The 18,950-nt window shown below is 48.2% G+C and overlaps 1 protein-coding gene across 7 annotated transcripts in view; it reads left to right on the top strand.

The window, feature by feature from the left end:
• The first annotated feature begins 5,648 nt into the window (after window positions 1-5,648).
• Window positions 5,649-18,950, top strand: part of LOC146334070 (hepatoma-derived growth factor-related protein 2-like) — a 73,052-nt gene continuing 59,750 nt past the window's right edge. For all 7 annotated transcript variants that reach the window (XR_014786437.1, XM_084825280.1, XM_084825284.1 and 4 more), the window contains exons 1-5: window positions 5,649-5,765; window positions 14,628-14,704; window positions 14,834-14,972; window positions 16,520-16,720; window positions 18,179-18,295. Coding sequence is in view for 6 of the 7 variants with exons in the window: in XM_084825280.1 (XP_084681406.1) it covers window positions 5,694-5,765; window positions 14,628-14,704; window positions 14,834-14,972; window positions 16,520-16,720; window positions 18,179-18,295 (606 nt within the window). In the remaining variant the exon portion in view is untranslated. The remainder of the gene's footprint in view (window positions 5,766-14,627; window positions 14,705-14,833; window positions 14,973-16,519; window positions 16,721-18,178; window positions 18,296-18,950) is intronic.

The raw sequence follows: 18,950 nt of genomic DNA, 5'->3' as shown, positions 1-18,950 counted from the left end.
TTGTAAAACACAAAGCCGATCCTGCAAGCTTGAAGTTTGGGGTTTTTAAAAACACTGATTGATGTATTTAAAATATTTATATACTGCCTTTCATCTTATGGCACCAGGCAGTTCAGAAAATGTAATTTGCGGCGGTGGCCGGGGGCACTCCCGCTCCCTCCCCCATAAACCCCAATCCCTAACAAATCCGCCCTTCTCGACTCTCCTTTCCGGCAACAATGACCCGAAAACAGAAACCGGAAGTGGAGGAGGGAGGGGGAGGCAAAACAAGGTTGGCTTCCTGTCAGGTGCCGATGCCCCCGTGGGCGCCATCTTGGGTGAGGAAAGAGGGTACGTCGGTCTCTTACAGACGCAGGCAGGATATACAGCGGCAGCTGGTGGCTCTAATTGCGGTGGGGCTGTAGATCCATTCTGGGTTTCAGTCAGGCCCAGCCAGAACTCTAAAGGAGCTATCTAAGGTGGTGAACCAATTTTGGATAGCTCTTTTAGGGTTCTGGCTGGTTCTGACTAAAACCCAGAATGGATTCACAGCACCACCGAAGTTGGAGCCACCAGCCTCCACTGGGGGAGATACTCAATGTTCTGCTGAAATTGTCGGTGGAGGGCAATGCATGCTGTACATTGGAGCAAATATACCAGGTTGTGGGTGGATTTCTCTGCCATAAGTGGGTCAGGGAGAGGCAGAGTGTCCCCGCCCCATTTGCCCCAAATATAGAGCCACCTCTGCAGGATGAGGCCAAATATCATTGGTCCTCTCTAGCCCAGCAGCCTGTTTTTCATAGTGATCAGAGTCATTCAGCGTGCAGGAGCAGCATGATGGCAAGAGATAGGAATGCTTCTGAGTAATTCAGGTGGGGGGTCATGACACACATGGATACACACCCCAGTCCTCTGAAAGGCACCAGGAGCGATCCCTATTTCTGTTTTGAGAGTGTGTCTTGAAACTGCCATTTGCCCTGTGTGTGTGGGAGGTTTCAGGAAGGAATTGGACAAGTCCATGGGGTATCAGACTATCAAAGCCTCTATATTACCTCCATTATCAGAGGCAGAATACTGGGGAACACAAACAGGAGGGTGCTATTGTGCTCATGTCCTGCTTCCCAGTGGGGCAGTTGGTTGGCCACCACGGGAACAGAATGCTGGACTACACAGGCCTTTGGTATGATCCAGCACAACTCTTCTCATGTTTTTGAGTATTACTCCATGGGGCAAATAGCAGCTTTGGAGGTGCAATTTTTCCAACAAGGGAAATGGTATTTGTATTAACTACACCTCCACCCACCCCGAAAGTGCCACAATCCCGATTCATGTCTCCCACCATTGGACAATTGACGACAATTCCAATCTTTTATTTATTTCATTCCCAAGGTATCTGGAAGGTGCCTGGTTGGGAGAAGGCTGTGTTACCAAGCTGGCCTGCAAGAGGTCCACAGAAGGCATACAAGCTATTTCTGCTCACATCTGTTAAGAAGAGTGAAAAAGAAAAAGCAGGAAGAGAGGCATTTGTAATGCAAATGAGCCTCTTGGCCCAGGCAAGGTTTGCCTGTTCGCATTATGAAGCCTCCAGCAAAATTCTCAGGGCAGGGTGTGGAAGCTAGCTGGGAAAGCTGCACCAACTTTGTATCCTCAGGCACAGGCCAGAAGTAAGTCAGCTGCTGTTATGGGTGGAGACTTGGTAAAGAATAATAACTTAGCATTCTTGTATCCATTTTCTCCTTGACTTCCTCTCTCTCACACACACATGCTCCTCCCATGTTTACATACCACTCCCAGGCACATACAGAAAGATGAGAGGCAGTACGGTGTTCTGGTTAGAATCCGTGGGAGACTCATGTTCAAATCCCCCCACTCAGCCATCAAGTTCACTGGGTTATCTCCGGCCAGCCACTCTTTTCTCTCGGTTTTGTCTATTTTATACAATTGTGAGTATAATATGGGAGAGATGATGGTATATAAGAACATAAGAACAGTCTTGGAGCCTTAGAGCATGTACAGGCAGCACACACATGCACTCCAGATTAGGAGAGAGAAGAATCCTACAAAACACCATTGCAGGGCAGAGTGCTTTAGAGCATGTGCAGAGTTGTTGTTCAGTTGTTAAGTCATATCCGACTCTTCGTGACCCCATGGACCATAGCACGCCAGGCCTTCCTGCCCTGCGCTCTCTCCCAGAGTGTGCTCAAGTCCATATTCATTGCATCGGTGATGCTATCTAGCCATCTCATCCCCTGCCATCCCCTTCTCCTTTTACTTCAGTCTTTCCCAGCATCAGGGTCTTTTCCAGGGAGTTTTCTCTTCGCATTAGGTGGCCAAAATATTTGAGCTTCAGCTTCAGTATCTGTCCTTCCAAGGAGCACTCAGGGTTGATTTCCTTTAGGATTGACTGATTGGACCTCCTTGCAGTCCAGGGGACTCGTAAGAGTCTTCTCCAGCACCACAGTTCGAAAGCATCAATTCTTCGGCGCTCAGCCTTCCTTATAGTCCAGCTCTCACAGCCATGCGTTGCTACTGGGAAAACCATAGCTTTGGTTATACGGACCTTTGTCGGCAAGGGGATGTCTCTGCTTCTTACTACGCTGTCTAGGTTTGCCATAGCTTTCCTCCCAAGGAGCAAGCGTCTTTTAATTTCATGGCTACAGTCACCGTCTGCAGTGATCTTGGAGCCCAAGAAAATAAAATCTGTCACTGCTTCCATTTCTTCCCCTTCTCTATGCCAGGACGTGATGGGGCTAGATGCCATGATATTCGTTTTTTAATGTTGAGTTTCAAACCAGTTTTTGCGCTCTCCTCTTTCACCCTCAACAAGAGGCTCTTTAGATCCTCTTCGCTTTCTGCCGTTAAGGTGGTAAGGTGGTATAGTCTGCGTATCTGAGGTTGTTGATAATTCTTCTGGCAATCTTAATTCCGACCTGTGATTCATCCAGCCCGGCGTTTCTCATGATGTACTCTGCATATAAGTTAAATAAGCAGGGCGACAATATGCAGCCTTGTCGTACTCCTTTCCCAATTTTGAACCAATCGGTTGTTCCATGTCCGGTTCTTACTGTTGCTTCTTGACCCTCATACAGGTTTCTCAGGAGACAGGTAAGGTGGTCTGGTACTCCCATCTCCTTCAGAATTTGCCACAGTTTGTTGTGATCCACACAATCAAAGGCTTTAGCGTAGTCAATGAAGCAGAAATAGACGTTTTTCTGGAATTCTCTTGCTTTCTCCATGATCCAGCGAACGTTGGCGATTTGATCTCTAGTTCCTCTGCCTCTTTGAAACCCCGCTTGTACTTCCGGTAGTTCTCAGTTCACGTACTGCTGAAGCCTAGCTTGTAGGATTTTGAGCATCACCTTGCTGGCATGTGAAATGAGCGCAATTGTGCGGTAGTTTGAACACTCTTTAGCGTTGCCCTTCTCTGGAATTGGAATGTAAACTGACCTTTTCCAGTCTTGTGGCCACTGTTGAGTGTTCCAAATTTGTTGGCATATTGAGTGCAGCACTTTAACAGCATCATCTTTTAGGATCTTAAAGAGCTCGGCTGGAATACTGTCATCTCCGCTGGCTTTGTTGTTAGTAATGCTTCCTAAGGCCCACTTGACTTCACTCTCGCGGATGTCCGGCTCAAGTTCAGTGACCGCACTACCATGGCTATCAGGGACATGAAGATCTTTCCTGTATAGTTCTTCTGTGTATTCTTGCCACCTCTTCTTAATCTCATCTGCTTCTGTTAGGTCCCTGCCTTCTTTGTCCTTTATCATGCCCGTCTTTGCACAAAACGTTCCCTCGAGATCTCCAATTTTCTTGAAGAGAACTCTAGTCTTTCCCATTCTGTTGTTTTCCTCTATTTCCTTGCATTGTTCATTTAAGAAGGCCTTCTTGTCTCTCCTTGCTATTCTCTGGAACTCTGCATTCAGTTGGGTATATCTTCCCCTTTCTCCCTTGCTTTTCGCTTCCCTTCTTTCCTCAGCTACTTGTAAAGCCTCCTCAGACAGCCACTTTGCTTTCTTGCATTTCTTTTTCTTTGGGATGGATCGAGTTGCTGCCTCCTGAACAATGTTACGGACCTCCGTCCATAGTTCCTCAGGCACTCTGTCTGTCAGGTCTAATCCCTGAAATCTGTTCCTCACCTCCACTGTATATTCATCAGGGATATGATTTAGGTCATACCTGAATGGTTTAGTGGTTTTCCCTACGTTCTTCAATTTAAGCCGAAATTTTGCAAGAAGCAGCTCATGATCTGAGCCACAGTCAGCTCCAGGTCTTGTTTTGACTGACTGTATGGAGCTTCTCCATCTTTGGCGGCAAAGTACATAATCAATCTGATTTCGATATTGACCATCTGGTGACGTCCATGTGTAGAGTCGCCTCTTGTGCTGTTGGAAAAGAGTGTTTGCTATGATCAGCGTGTTCTCTTGGCAAAACTCTATTAGCTTTTGTCCTGCTTCCTTTTGTACACCAAGGCCATGCCTGCCTGTTATCCCGGTGATTTCTTGACTTCCTACTTTAGCATTCCAATCCCCTATGATGAAGAGGACATCTTTTTTTCGTGTTAGTTCTAGAAGGTGTTGTAGGTCTTCATAGAACCCATCAACCTCAGCTTCTTCGGCCTCAGTGGTTGGGGCATAGACTTGAATTACTGTGATGTTGAATGGTTTGCCTTGGATTCGTACTGAGATCATTCTGTCGTTTTTGAGATTGTACCCCAGTCCTGCTTTTCCCACCCTTTTGTTGACTATGAGTGCTACTCCATTTCTTCTAAGGGATTCTTGCCCACAGTAGTAGATATGATGGTCACCTGAATTAAATTTGCCCATGCCTGTCCATTTGAGTTCGCTGATTCCCAAGATGTCAATGTTCAGTCTTGCCATCTCATGCTTGACCACCTCCAGCTTACCTTTATTCGTTGATCTGACATTCCAGGTTCCTAAACAATGCTGTTCGGATTAGCACCCACTTACTATGAAGGAGAAGCATCCTTTAAAATTTATTTATTTATTTATTTATTGCATTTATACCCCGCCTTTTTTCCTCTTGCAAGGAACCCAAGGCGGCTTACATTATCCTCCTCCTCTCCATTTTATCCTCACAACAACAACCCTGTGAGGTGGGTTGGGCTGAGAGTGTGTGACTGGCCCAAAGTCACCCAGTGAGCTTCCATGGCCGAGTGGGGACTAGAACCCGGATTTCCCAGCTCCTAGTCCAGCACTCTTGCCACTACACCACACTGGCTCTCCAAAATCCAATTGGAAGGACAGAGTGCCTTAGAGCATGTGCAGAGAGCAACCTTTATTATGAGGGGAAAGCGGCCTTCAAAACACCAATACAAGGGCAAAGTGCCTTAAAGCATGTGCAGATTGCCCCCCCCTTGCATCATTCCGCCCCCTCCCTCCTTGTTCGGCCCCTCCCTTTCCATTCACACCCCCTCCGCTCTCCAACGTGCCCCCAATCTCCCGACCAATCCCGCTCTTCACCCAGTCCCGCTCCGCCTCCCGGCGAGCTTCGATTGGGCGGCCGACGGGGAGCGCGAGCCGCGGTCCTGCCAACCAATGAGCTGCGCGGGCGTGGGAGAGGAGCGACACGTGGCCAGGCCAATGGACTGCCTGCGAGCGCGCGTTCTGCCGCCCCTCGCTGGCGGCCACGCCCCCTCTCGGTTCCTTGGCGAAGCCTGAGGCCTTCTCGGGGCCTGTTCGGCAGTCACCGCTGCAATGCCGCATGGCTTCAAGGCCGGGGACCTCGTCTTCGCCAAAATGAAGGGATATCCGCACTGGCCGGCCCGGGTGGGTGAGAGCGGGCGGTCGATCGGTGGGTGGGGGGCCGCCGCCGCCGCCGCCGCCGCCCAGGAAACTCGCCCTCCCCCCCCCCCCCGGTCATGGCAGGGGGCATATTCTCCCTTCCCCCGCCACCCAGCCCTCCTTTCACCGCAACCTTCCAAGTTACTTTTTTGCGTGTGTGGGAGGGGGCAGCCCCCCCCTGCAAGGTGGGGCGGGGTGCGGTGGGGGGGGTGCTGCCTCTAAACTCTGCTGGGGTCTCCTAGTATCTTTTGGAAAATCCGGGAGGGGGGGAACTCCTTTGGTCAATGGAACCGATTCCCTCGGGAGGCGGTGGGCTCCCCCACACTGGAGGCGTTGAAGACGAGGCTGGACAGCCATCTGCCAGGGATGCTCTGACTTGGATTCCTGCACTGAGCAGGGGGTTGGGTCCTGTAGGCCCCTTCCAATCCTGCTATTCTATGATTCTATGGTCCTGCCCCCCTCCCTCCCAGGTTTTTGCTATTAATGATGTTAATATTATTAATAATAAAATAGCCTACCTACCACAACCACAAGGCTTTACAATAGCAGTGTTTGGGGGCGGGGGGAAGAGTGCGCCCTCTAAGACACTTGGAAGAGTTTAGGCCTGTACATATACTATGCAAATATGCAGATTTATGCCTATATATATACGATGCATTACATATATATGCATATATTAATATGTGCGTATATGCAACGCAATATATGCGTGTGTATTTTATTATTATTATTAGACTTATATCCTGTGTTTTTTCCTCTTGCAAGGATCCCAAGGCAGCTTACATGGTCCTCCCCCTCTCCATTTTATCCTTGCAACCACCCTGTGAGGTAGGTTAGGGTGAGAGTCCAGGACTGGCCCAAAGTGAGCTTCATGGCTGAGTGGGGACTAGAATCCCAGTCCAAGACTCTGACCACTACGCCACGCTGGCAATGCGATATACGTGTATATAGGGCGTATATGTGCAATATATGATATAATGCAGTATATGTGTGTGTATGTATGGGTATGCTGCCCCAGACCTTGCAACAGCAATATATAGGAGAAATGGGGAGGTTCACATTAGATGTGACCCCCTCTCCCCGCCCTGCATGGCTTGTCCTGGAGGAGTTTGAGCCCATATATATATATATATATATATATACACACACACACACACACACACACACACACACACCCCTTCGTGTAGTGTGGGTTTAGCTACTGAGGCTTTGTAATAGTAATGTGTGTGTGGGGGGGGGCTCATTGACTGTTCCCCGTAAGACCCATGGAGGTGTTTGGGCACGTGTGTGTGCACGCGTATATAACATCACTCCTCCCCAGATCTTGCAATACCAGATATTGGAGGGGAAAGAGACAGCCTCTTTCTGAGTGCACCCCAGCAAGCCTTGGCATTTGTGAGGGGCAGTATTGGCTTTTCGGTGTCTTTTTGCAGCAGCATTGTTTGCATACACTGTCTTCACCACCACCCCAAATATGTAATGGGGGCAGTCTTAATTATTTGTTAACTTAATGTAAGAAGCACCTTGCAAGGTTATGGGAGAATAAGGGAGGATTTTTTTTCCCTGCACTCCTAGATTTTGCATGGGTTGGCCCTGGCTGCTATCATCTGGGGACGGTATGTGTTTTTCCCCTCCCCTCTTTTACCAAAGCTTTGTAATTTGAGGGCGTCCTATTACACCCCACTTATTTCACCCCCCCAGACTTTGTATCATAGGGGGGAGGGTTGGCCCCTTGGGTGTGTTGCATCTAGATGGGTGCAAGCTTCACCCTATGCGACGTCTTGTGCGATAAGTACAAGCTGGTGCGTGTGTGTGTGACCTACAACTCCAAGGGTGTCCTCCTACAACCCCAATTGTGAAATAGGCAAGAACCTTAGGTATTTGCTGTCCTGTTGCAGAACTCTTCCTTCTGTATCTCTGCAAGACTGAGCACTCGGGGTGAGGGGAGACAGAGCCTTAAGTATTTGGTATCGGTTGGCACTCTGGTGCAATGGAGAGGGAAGAGGTGAATCTTCCTGTACCCCAGGATTTTGTGTGGTTTGGCCCTATATGTTCCCCCTGATCTTGGTGGGGTCCTCCTTCCCACCCAGCTCCTCTGAAACATACAGCAGAGCAGTCCTAGGTCTTTGGTACCCTGCTATACCAGCTTTGGAAACTGAAGGGGTATTCCCTCAGAATTTTGCACAGTGCTGGTAATTTTTATGTCTGCTGTCACAGGGGTTCATTCCTCCTCCATGTCTTCCTCCAGTGGTGCAAGGGGGAGGGGGGAATGAACTTACTTCTTTGGCTTCGAATGCACCTTCCACTGTGTTGCTCTCTCCATTGAACATGTAGGGGAAGGAGGATGGGCTTGTAGTGGCAGAGCCCCCACTTTGCATGCTGAAGGTCCTAGGTTCACTTCTTGGCATCTGCAGTGAAAAAACAGGAACAGGAACTGTTCTCCCCTGCCCTAGCCTCACTCTCTCCCCTATACCTTGCTTTCCCTTCCTGCCCACTGAGCAACTGATCAGTGGCAGGTTCAGGAACAGGAAAAAGAAAGAGAACCTGGTGCCCTAATGTTTTCAAGTTTTTATTTTTAAAAAATTGGAAGGAGGCAAGGAATGAAGAGCTTTGCAGGCCACACTGGGGACCCCTGACTTAGGCAGGGGAGCTGCCCTATTCCTCACATGTTTTACGGTTTTGCTTCTCCAAGCTACATGCAGGAAGGGGGATTGTGCCAGTGTAGCTCTCTGCACTCATGGTACTATGCTCCACAAAATCCTGCCACCGTGCTCTTCACCTCTGTTCATCTTGCAACAGGAGGGCTTCAGCCACACACGCACCCAAAAACTGTGCCTTTCTCCCAAGAAATGAGAGCGGGAAATTAGTCAAGCACTGGTGGCTCTCGGAATCCAGATAGCTGAGCTGGATGCTGTTTTAAAAATGAAAATTGGGGGCATGGTTCATGCCTGCCCTTCCCCCCTAAATATTTAGTTTTAGAGTAAATGGTGTCCAGCTCGGCACCAAGTTCTAAGAAGGACATTCAGAAACTGGAGAGCTGCAGGTCAAGACAATTTTCTTTGAGTCTGTGTGGGACATGGTTGAATCATTCGGGCACTCTTAACACCAGGGCAGGCAACTTGTGGCCCTCCAGATGTTTTGGCCTACAACTTCCCATAGTCCTTGCCAGCATAGCCAGTGGTGAGAGATTGTGGGAGTTGTAGGCTAAAACATCTGGAGGGCCATAAACTGTCCTACCCCTGCCTAACCCTCGGTGGGATTATCCAATCTGGAGAGGCATCTGCCTGTTGAATCTCTGTATGAGTCACTGCTGGAGGATATCCTTCCACTCAGGAGGTCTGTCCCAAACAGTGATTTTCATGGCAATGTAGACATGGTTCATACAACATGACAAGCCTGAGCATGGGTTGAATCGTGGGTGGTTCTTGAATCGTGGGTTGTTGTGTTGTGTGAACCCAGTGCTCTAACAAACCATATTTTGTTAACCATGAACAACCCACAGTTCACAACCCAACAACAAACTATGGGTTGTCTTCATGGGTTGTTTGTGGTTAACCAACCATGTTTTGTTCGCAACTGAGTTCACACAACACAACAACCCATGGTTCAACGACAGCCCATGCTCAACCCGTACTCTGGCTTGTCGTGTTGTATGAACCATGCATCTGTGTACATGCTTGTCAGGTTATTTCTCTTGAACACACTCAATAGAATTATAGGGTTGGGATCTTTCTGGAATCCCTGACAGATGGCCTTTCAGCCTCTGCTGAAAGAACTTCACAAAAGGTGAGCTCACCCCCTCCGGAGGCAGTCTGTTCTACTGTCAAACTGCTCTTAAAGTTTGTTTGTTTGTTTATTTATTTATTTATCTTTCTATTTATTTCATTTCTATACCGCCCAATAGCCAAAGCTATCAAGTTCAGACGTTTCTCCAAATGTTTTGCCAAAATCTGCTTCCCTGCTCCCCCCCGCCAGAACTGTGGAACTCCCTGCCAAAGGAGGCAGATACAGCTCTTTCTTTATTGTCCTTTGGCCAGCAGGGAAACATTTTTTTTAATTGGGGCAGGCTTTTGTTTGCTAAGGTGTCTTATTCACTGAATTGGGTTTTTAATTGGTGGGCACTGTTCATTGTTTCTTTCTTTTAATGGATGTGTTTTTAACCTATCCTTAACTGGTGTGTTTTAATGTGTTTATGTTGGCATTATGTCACAACCTTATCACTATTTTATTATTGTCAGCTGCCTTGTGCACTATTTTTAGTGAAAAGGTGGGATATAAATAAATAAGACATAGAGGCGACCTCTCTTGTGGGTGTGTGCATTTGGTTTGCTGCAGCCCTTTATTCTTTGCTTTTGCTGCACTCTAGCAGTTCTCTCGTGGTGCATAGTTCGGGTCAAGTGAGCCATGGGCTAACTTCAGCCCCTGTCCCACAGAGTTGCCAGCCGAATTGCCAACCTGGGGACAAAAGCAGGATGGAGAAATCGGCATCTGTAGCAACAGGTGTTTTGGGCAGACTGCCACTATGAATGGGAGGAGGTGCTGAGGCACTCAAGTGTCCACCCGTTTCTCTAGCTCTGTGGGAAAAAGATAGTTGCCCACTGGTTTCCTAGTTACTCCTTTTGTGGGTATGGCAGAGCTACACATTTTTGCAGCGTGTGCAGGTTTGGTGCCCCATGTGCAAAGAGCCTGCCCTCACCTGCCTCTCTTTCCCATGGCAACTCCTTCCCTCGCATACTGGCTGCTTTTCCTCACTTGAGCAGCCGAAATGCATCTTGGAACCATGCCTCGCTGGGAGAGAAGCAGTTGCATGGAAAAGTCTTCTAGAACAGGGGTCTCCAACCTTTTCAGACCTGTGGGCGCATTTGGGAATTTGAGGAACTGCTGTTGGCACCACCACAAAATGGCTTCCATGGAGGATGTGGCTAGTCACACAAGGACTGCGGTGGGTCCCTGGGTGCCAAAAGTGAGCTAAAGAGGTTTGGGGGGAGAGAAATAGTGGGGCTAGAGGCTGGAAGGGAGGGAGAAACAGCAAGGCAAAGGGGTAGAGGAAGAGCAAGGCTGGAGGCTAGGAGGGGGAGAAACAGGAAGGTAAAGAGGTGGAGCGGGAAATAGCAAAGCTAGAGGCTGCGAGTGAGGGGGACGCAGCAAGGCAAAGGGGTAGAGGGGAGAGAAAGAGCAAGGCTAGGGGCTAGAAAGGGAGAGAAAGAAGACTGCCCTAACATTTTCCAAGGTTTTTATTAAAACAAAATGTTTTTGAAGGGGGTGGGAATTTAGAGCTTTGTGGGTGCGGTTGGAGGTTCCCACAGGCACTGCATTGAAAACCCCTATTGTAGAAGAAAAAACAGTGGCCAGGGAAAGGGCTGAGGGCCTGCCTGCTACTTCTCCTCAGCATATTTCTCCCCCACACACGCATGCACACACCATCACATTGTACATCAGCAGGAACCCCAGGGTGCTTTGCCACTGCTCATGCAGTTTCTGCTGGAGCAACCATAGCATCCTTTTTCATTTCTTTATTTCTTAGGTTTTGATTTTACCCTTCCTCTGGGGCAGGGGTGGAGGCCCAGGGGTGAAAATGCATCTCCTGGGGGTCTAGGAGCAAATCCCACTCCTGCAAATCCCATTCCACCTCTGTCAGGTTCTCACAGACATCTTCCAGCTTCCCTGCCCGCCAGACCAGCGGCGGACAGGGAGTTGGGTGACTCCCCCTGGCTCCGCTCTGAGCACACTGACAGAGAGAAGCTCACACAGACGCTGACATTCTAGAAACTGAATAGGCCCAAGCCCTTCCAGGCTACTTCTAATCAGATCTGGGCTATAACTTACAAGGCTTACCGTAGTACTGATGCTGGGCCTTTACATTATCTTTGCTCCCATAACACCTCTTCACTCTAAACATTTATTCTCTTCCCCTCACACTTTCTCGGCTTGGTTGCTTGGAGATTGGTGAGGGGACGTGACTGTCTAAACTAGGGAACTTGTAAAAACATTGCCAGTGCTTCTGAGCTTTTCAGTGGGTCTACTTGGAAATCTAAATCTAAGCTATTCCAAACACATTAGAAACCACAAAACCATCTCTTTTGCAAGGAGAAACTATGAGATCCACATTGGCTGTCGTTCTTAAAGCCTTTCATGTGGCTTTACAGACTATAATCGGCTGTGATCCCCTCCCCTTTGCAAAAGTAACCTTAACAGTTACAGGGCAGTTTCGAACTGCACAGCTCTTAACAGCAAGGGAACAACAATTGTGCTTTTTAGTGCTTCTCAAACGAGAACTAAGGAAACTGAGGCTTGAGTGAGGGGAAAATTCTTGAGGCTATCCATCACTAGGTAGGCTAGCCAGGGATTCACAACGTGACACCCCCTTCTTCTCCCTCACTTGGCACACAAACATTCAGGTAGTGCTGAAACTCAGGATGCCACAGGGAGATGGGGGGCGCCTTGAACTTGCATTCTTTACGCATCCATCAATCTTCTTCAGGTGACAGGTGATTTGCAGGACTTGAAAGTACAGCTTCACAATTTGTTAAAAAAAAAAAATTGTAAATCCCGGGTTCAAAACAAGACACGATGAGGTAAAGGGCAACCAGATCTTTGCTTTGTCAGGGGCGACAAGTAACTCATGTCAGTCTTTTTCCGCTGGGGTCTCAAACAGGAAAACAGTCTTAGTTTGCAGTTGTAACAATTTACAGCATCAGCCAGCCAGCTACCCAAGTCTCGCTGTTGTTGGAGACAGCTACTATGAAATCTTCTTTTTCTCAATCAGGTTGGGTCTCCCAGCTTACCGGGTTTGTTGCAGCTTGCAAGAGCATGGTAGTAGCATTTTTGGCTTGGCTAGGAACACGCTGTCAGGTTTCTCAATCTCTTCAGCACACACGCTCAGGCAGTCCTACACTAGACACCCAGATCAGTGAGATTTGTTTATTGCAGGGAATCCCACAGCAAAAGCTTAATGGTTACACTCTTCAGAAATCATATAGCTGATGGTCAGTAGCTACAAGCTGTATGTAAGTCTAAAACAGTTCAAAGTTAAACACTATTACATTGACTGAGATCTCCAATGGGGTTGCTTTGCTTTGGGACCATCCTCTGACACGCTTTCTGCTCTAAGAGGGGTCTAGCCCATGCCCTGGGTGCTGATTCTTCACCTTTACTCCATTCTTCGTCTTCATCTTCTGAGTCTTCATCTTCAGTTTCCACTTCCTAGGGATTTCATCCCAATCAGGCAAGGTGATGATGTTGCGCACTCTGGCACTCTTTGGGCAGTTCTTCTGAGCTTGGCGTATCAGTTTAACGGCTACTTCTTCAGCCTCACGCTCCCACGCCTCGTTGGTGGCCAGGCTGTCCTGCAACGTTTCTCTAGTTAACAGCCTCAGATCTCGTTCCTTCCCCAGCTCATCCTTGAGCTTTTTTACTTTCTCTCTCCATTCCGACTCCTCCTGCCCGACAGTTTGCAACGCTGTCAGCAAAAGCCATGCTGGAGTTCCTGCGCCTCCTTAGCTGACCACTTTTCCAGCTGCAGAGATTCCAACGCAGTTCCCAGAGCCACTGGCGTGCAGACCTTCTTGACCTCTGGGCATACTCCCGGTCCGCTCAGAACCGCGGATTGCTTTGCGACTGGACCCCATAGTTCCAACTGCGGACAGCCCAGGATTCAGTTTTGCACGCCGACAACAACATCCTCCTTCCCTGTGAATCTGAACATATCAGTTCTCTTGGCACCCTGCCCACTGCACCAATTGTATGCCCTGGCTGTGGGCTGCTACGGTTTGGAGGTGCCGAGATAATGATAAGCCAGACCCAGGTTTTCTTGCAAGGAGCCTTTATTGAGTACTTACCGCACACAGGCGTATCCAATGGTTGGATCAGACAGCTTCTCTGAACCCCGAGCCAAGGGGTACGGTGGGTCTTATACCATGCACGTCAGCAGTGAGGCAGCATGACAGCAGCAAGCGTCAATTCGCACTCATCTGCAGCTTTCCCAGCATAGGCTAACAGCCCTTGTGCAGAGGGAAAGCAATCAGAACTTTCCCAGCACAGACACCTGCAGCTCGGCATAAACAGAGCCTCACTTCCCAGGCACATCCTAGGCCCTGACAAGATACTAGCCTTCATTAGCATGGAATGTGCTGAGGCCGTGCTATCGACCTTTGACTCATCTCACATGCTCAGAGGCCCACTAGCAAGGGAATTGCACCAATAATGAACCTAAGCAAAGCATTATGGATCTCTAGGCCCCTCTAAAACTACAGGTGGCTTGGTTACACTCCTGAGGCCATTACACACCCCTCAGCCAAAAGAAAGGCTGTCGGATTTGCTTACAATTGATCAGTAGAACAAGTCAGTCCCTACCCATAGGCTTTCCCCCAACCACTGACTGTTGGTTTCCCTGCTTTTGAACAGTTTTTTCCCCATTCTAAAAGGTTGAAATGCCTCTTCTAAGGCTTAGTGACCTGCAGCAAGAGCTTTAAGCTACAATATGCTGGTATTTTTCTGTATTTTTTGCCCCACCCCATTCCTCTGCACCACTGGAATGTGGCCCCCTAGGGCTTCTCTGAAATGGAAATCGGCCTTCAGGCTGAAAGATGTTCCCCTCCCCTCGATCTAGGGAGCTCAGAGCCCAGTACATGTTTCTCTCTTCCTTCCTCCGCCCCAATTTTATCCTCAAGCTGACCCTGTTAGATAGGTTAGGCTGCCCAAGGTCACTGAGTGAACTTTGTGGCTGAGTAGGGATTTTGACCTGGATCCTGCCAGATATAGTCTGTCTCTCTAACCATGCTGCTTCCAGGCTGAGAACATGCATGCAGTCGCTGCCGCTGACCACTTCTGTCTCACTCTTCTTTTCAGATTGATGATATAATTGACGGCGCAGTGAAACCCCCACCCAACAAATACCCCATTTTCTTCTTTGGCACCCATGAAACGTAAGTACTGGTCTTGATGGGTGGGGTTGAAGGCTGGGGGCGGGAATCCACCTTTCTGATGATTGTTTCTGCTATCAGGCAAACCCCCCCTCCCTAATGTTTGTTTTTTGGCATGTTTCCCCATCGCAGGGCCTTCTTGGGCCTGAAGGACCTCTTCCCTTATGAGAAGTACAAGGACAAATACGGGAAGCCCAACAAGCGGAAAGGCTTCAACGAAGGATTGTGGGAGATTCAGAACAACCCTCATGCCAGTTACAACGTGCCTCCGGTGAGTGGTGCAGTCAGTCATTCTATGCTGCATCAGGACTCTGGCCTTTTTGGGTCATTTGGAATTTTGAGGGAGAGTTGTGGGCGCTCTCACAAAATGGCTGCCATGGCAGGGGCCAGGCTTGCCCATTCCTAAAATGGTGGGCATGGCTGGTCACAGAACACTCATTTACCAGAAGGAAAACTGGTGAGGCTAAGAAAAAAGTAACCTGCCCAAGAACCTCCTAGGTCCAAGGCAGAGGTGGGGTCTGATCTCCAAAACACAAAAACCACTTTCTTGAACCCCAGTAAAGTTGGTACTGAAGGGTAGAACTTCACTTTGCAGCATGCCTGCCCTCCTAGTTAAAATAGTTTTAATTTCAAAAAAGTTCTTAAGAAATAAAATAAAAATCTGCAGGTACAGAGAGCTGGGCGGGCGCCAAGAGACATGTCTTTGGGAACATTGGTTCCTATGGGCTCCAGGTTGGAGACCCAAGTGCTAAATCAAATTTTATTTTATGTCTTACTCTTTGTCCAAGAGCTCAAGGTAGCATACATGGTTCTCCCTCATCATACGCACACATTTCTTACCTTTACAGCTGCCCTGTGAGGTGGACCCAAAAAAGCAATGGCAGCCATGTTGGCCCATTTAAAAAGCAAAAAAAAAAATCATATTAGGGTAATACCTTCATTAAGATTCAGGATGGTGGAGAAATTAGTTCGTTTTACATTTTAATGTGAATTTACTCGAGCTGAGATGTGAAGGATGAGTTTCAGTTCACAATTTGTGCTTCTCCGAATTTTGCAGAGGAGTTCTCCAATTAAAAAATGGGCATTTAGGGAAAAGTGCTTACAAAAATGTGTGTATCAGTAAACATGATAAATTAGGAGAAAAGCACCCAAAATGCATACACATTTTCATACGAACTTTTTAAAAGAAAATGCTCCAAGTTTGGGAGGAAATGTTGAAGCCATAAAGCAGCATTCTGCAACTTTGGGCGCAATCCTATGCATGTTCAGACAGAAAAAGGTCCTACAACTGCTGAGAGTTGTAGGACTTTTTTCTGTCTAAACATGCATAGGATTGTGCCCGAAGTGCCCTCCTGATGTGTTGGACTCCCATCATCTTCAGCTAGAGATGGGCACCAGTTTGGGATACTTTGTTATTATTATGATCTGCATTTTTATCCTGCTTTTCAGACAGTTATCATCTCCAAAAGTGGTTCACATCAATCAAAAAGAGACACAGGCCCTGCCATCAGACTTACAAACTAAAATGACAAGACACATGAGGGAAGGGGAGTGGAGGGGAAAGGAAGAGGAGGGAGATGAATTTTTCAAGGCCAGAATAACCTATACACAAGCATTTAAATGGGCTTTGGCCCAGGCTGACCTTCCCTTGCTGAAGGGAACCACTACAACTCACTCTGTGCATTACACACCCGCCCCTTACTGCCTCCTTTCTTTGTGGAACCATGTTGGGGGATTACAAAAAGTAAATGTTCGTTGGCAACATTTTCAATACTTCTTCTCCCCTCCTATTCTTCCTCCTCCCCCTGCCCGCAACAGCCAGTGAGCTCCTCTGATAGCGAAGTTGCCGATATCGACCCCATTGGTGGAGGAGGAAGTGATGTTGCGGAGGAGGAAGATCCTGCCCTGACAGGAGCAGTCAGTGTGGTGGGGCTGACTGTGGAGAACGTGGAGAGCGACGAGGAGTCTGACAAAGGAAGCGACCACAGTTGTGCGAAGCGGAAAGTGTTAACCATGAAAGTGAGTGCAGTTTCTGGAGCGGGGTAGGGGAAAAGGATGCCCACCTCTGGACAACAGATAGGCTTCCCGTCCAAAGTGGGTGAGCCTATTTATTTATTTGATTTAAACCTTACCTTTCTACCAAGGAAGTGGCACTCGAAGTGGCTGACAATCATAAAAGCCAACTTTTAAAATAAAAACTGATTGTAAAGTGATTGTAAAACAAATACATTAAAAATGCAACAATGAAAGAATAAAAACAGCACCCAAGCCAAAGGCCTTCTTGAATAAAAACGTTTTTGCCTACCGTTGGAAGGAGAGCAGAGAGGGAGCCAACCTAGCCTCCCTTGGCAGGGAGCTCCAAAGTCTGTGAGCCGCTACCAAAAAGGCCCTCTCTCACACGTCCCCACTAAGTGTGCCTCTGATGGTGGAGGCACCAAGAAAAGGGCCTTCCCCAAAGATCATAAAACCTGGGCAGGATGGTGTGGGAGAAGGCGGTCTTTCAAGTAGCCTGGATGCCAGTTCTGGCAACGCAGCTTCACCACTTAACACAAGAACATGAAAAGAGGCCTGTTTGTTCAGCCCTAATGTCTAGACCAGCATCAAGTCTTCCAACCAGATGCCTCTGGGAAGTCCCCAAGCAGGACATGAGGGCAATTATAGCCGTTTCCTGTGGTTACTCCCCAGGAGCTGGTATTCATAGGCTTGGTGCCTCTGATCCCAGAGGTAGCATTGTGACTTGTACCCATTGATAAAGCCTGATTCTCCATGTGTTCGTCTAATGCCCTTTTAAACCCATCTATGTCTGTGGCTGCTGCCACATATGGAGGCAGAAAATGCCATAGTTTAACTACGGATTTCTTTTTGATTGCCTTCAATGTCCCGTCAATCAGCTTCTTGGGATGATCCCAGCGGGTTCCAGTGTTATGACAAGAGGAAGAAAACAAGCCTTCTCTTTACCCTCTTTGTCTACACTGTGCATAATTTTATAGACCTTGGTTGTGTCTCTCCTGCCCCCGACCCCATCACCATTTTTCTGAGCAAAAAAGCCCCAGATATTGTAACCTGTCTTCGTTGGTGAGTCTCTCCAGCCACCTGATAATTTTGGTTGATCTTTTCTGCACCTTCCCCAGCATAATATCCTCGAATAATATCCTATGGTATAACATGATAATTGCACATTTCTGGGTCCTGTGAGGCATTGGATGGGGATGGGGTGTTGCAACATGGCCATGAGGAGATGAAGCCAGCCTTGGCAAAGAGGTTTATAACAATTCCCAACCCGAAATAAGAAGAAAAATACCCACTTTTGCAAAGTCTCCCAGCCTAATCAGCTAGAGTGGATTCCAAGGTGCCACAGGCAACTAGCAGGGTGTCTTTGTTTCAGCTTGGGTTATTCTTTTCCTGCTGCTGGCAAAGAGAAGGCTTTCATGAGTCACCGCCCCAGCCTAACAAGTAACAGCTTCCTTTGCTTTTCAGATGCTGGTGGCAAAACGGCCACGGAAATCGTCAAGCGACGTTGACCAGGTCAGCCCCTCTCCATCCGAGGAAGAGAACTCAGAAAGCTCTTCTGAGTCTGAGAAGTACAGCGACCAGGTGAGTTTGACCATTGGGGCTGCCTAGGTGGCAGCTTTGCTTTTTGATAGGGGAATCTAGTGGTTTTATTTTGGGTGGGGTAGGGGGCTGGAACATGATAGACCTATGAAATTGCACATGGTTTTGAGACGATGGATAGGGAGGCATTTTTTTTGTCCCTCTCCCATATAAAGCTAGCAGTCGGATGGATAGTAGATTCAGGGTGTTTACCTTTTCATCTTGCCCTTCCTCTGGGGAGCTTGGAGCCTAGTACGGGGGGTGGGAGAACTCTTTCACCCCAAAGGCCAAATTCAATTTCAGAGAAGCTCTTGAGGGCTGTATTCCAGTGGTGGGTGGGGCCAAAAAGAAAACAAATACCAGCATGTTGTAGCTTAAAGCTTTTACTGCCAGAAACTAACGCTTCAGAGAGGCATTTTAACCTTTTAGAAAGGGGGAAAGAACTACACAAAAGCTGGGAAGCCTCCCAGAGATTGGTGGTGGTGGTAGTGGTGGTGGTGGTGGGGGAAGCGGCTGTGACTGGCTGGGGAACCCTGGAGGGGCAGATTGGGATCTGAGGCGGGCTGGATTTGGCCCACAGTCCTAAAGTTCCCCACATCTAGTATGCGTTTCTCTTTCCCCTTCCTGCTTTTTACACCTACATTAGGAAGCAATTTGT

The sequence above is a fragment of the Heloderma suspectum genome, chromosome W (assembly GCF_057233095.1).
Source record: "Heloderma suspectum isolate Gila_16-S chromosome W, 16-S_ref, whole genome shotgun sequence".
Lineage (NCBI taxonomy): Eukaryota > Metazoa > Chordata > Lepidosauria > Squamata > Helodermatidae > Heloderma > Heloderma suspectum.
Note: the sequence above shows the minus strand (reverse complement) of the source record. Positions and strands in the feature narration are given on the sequence as shown.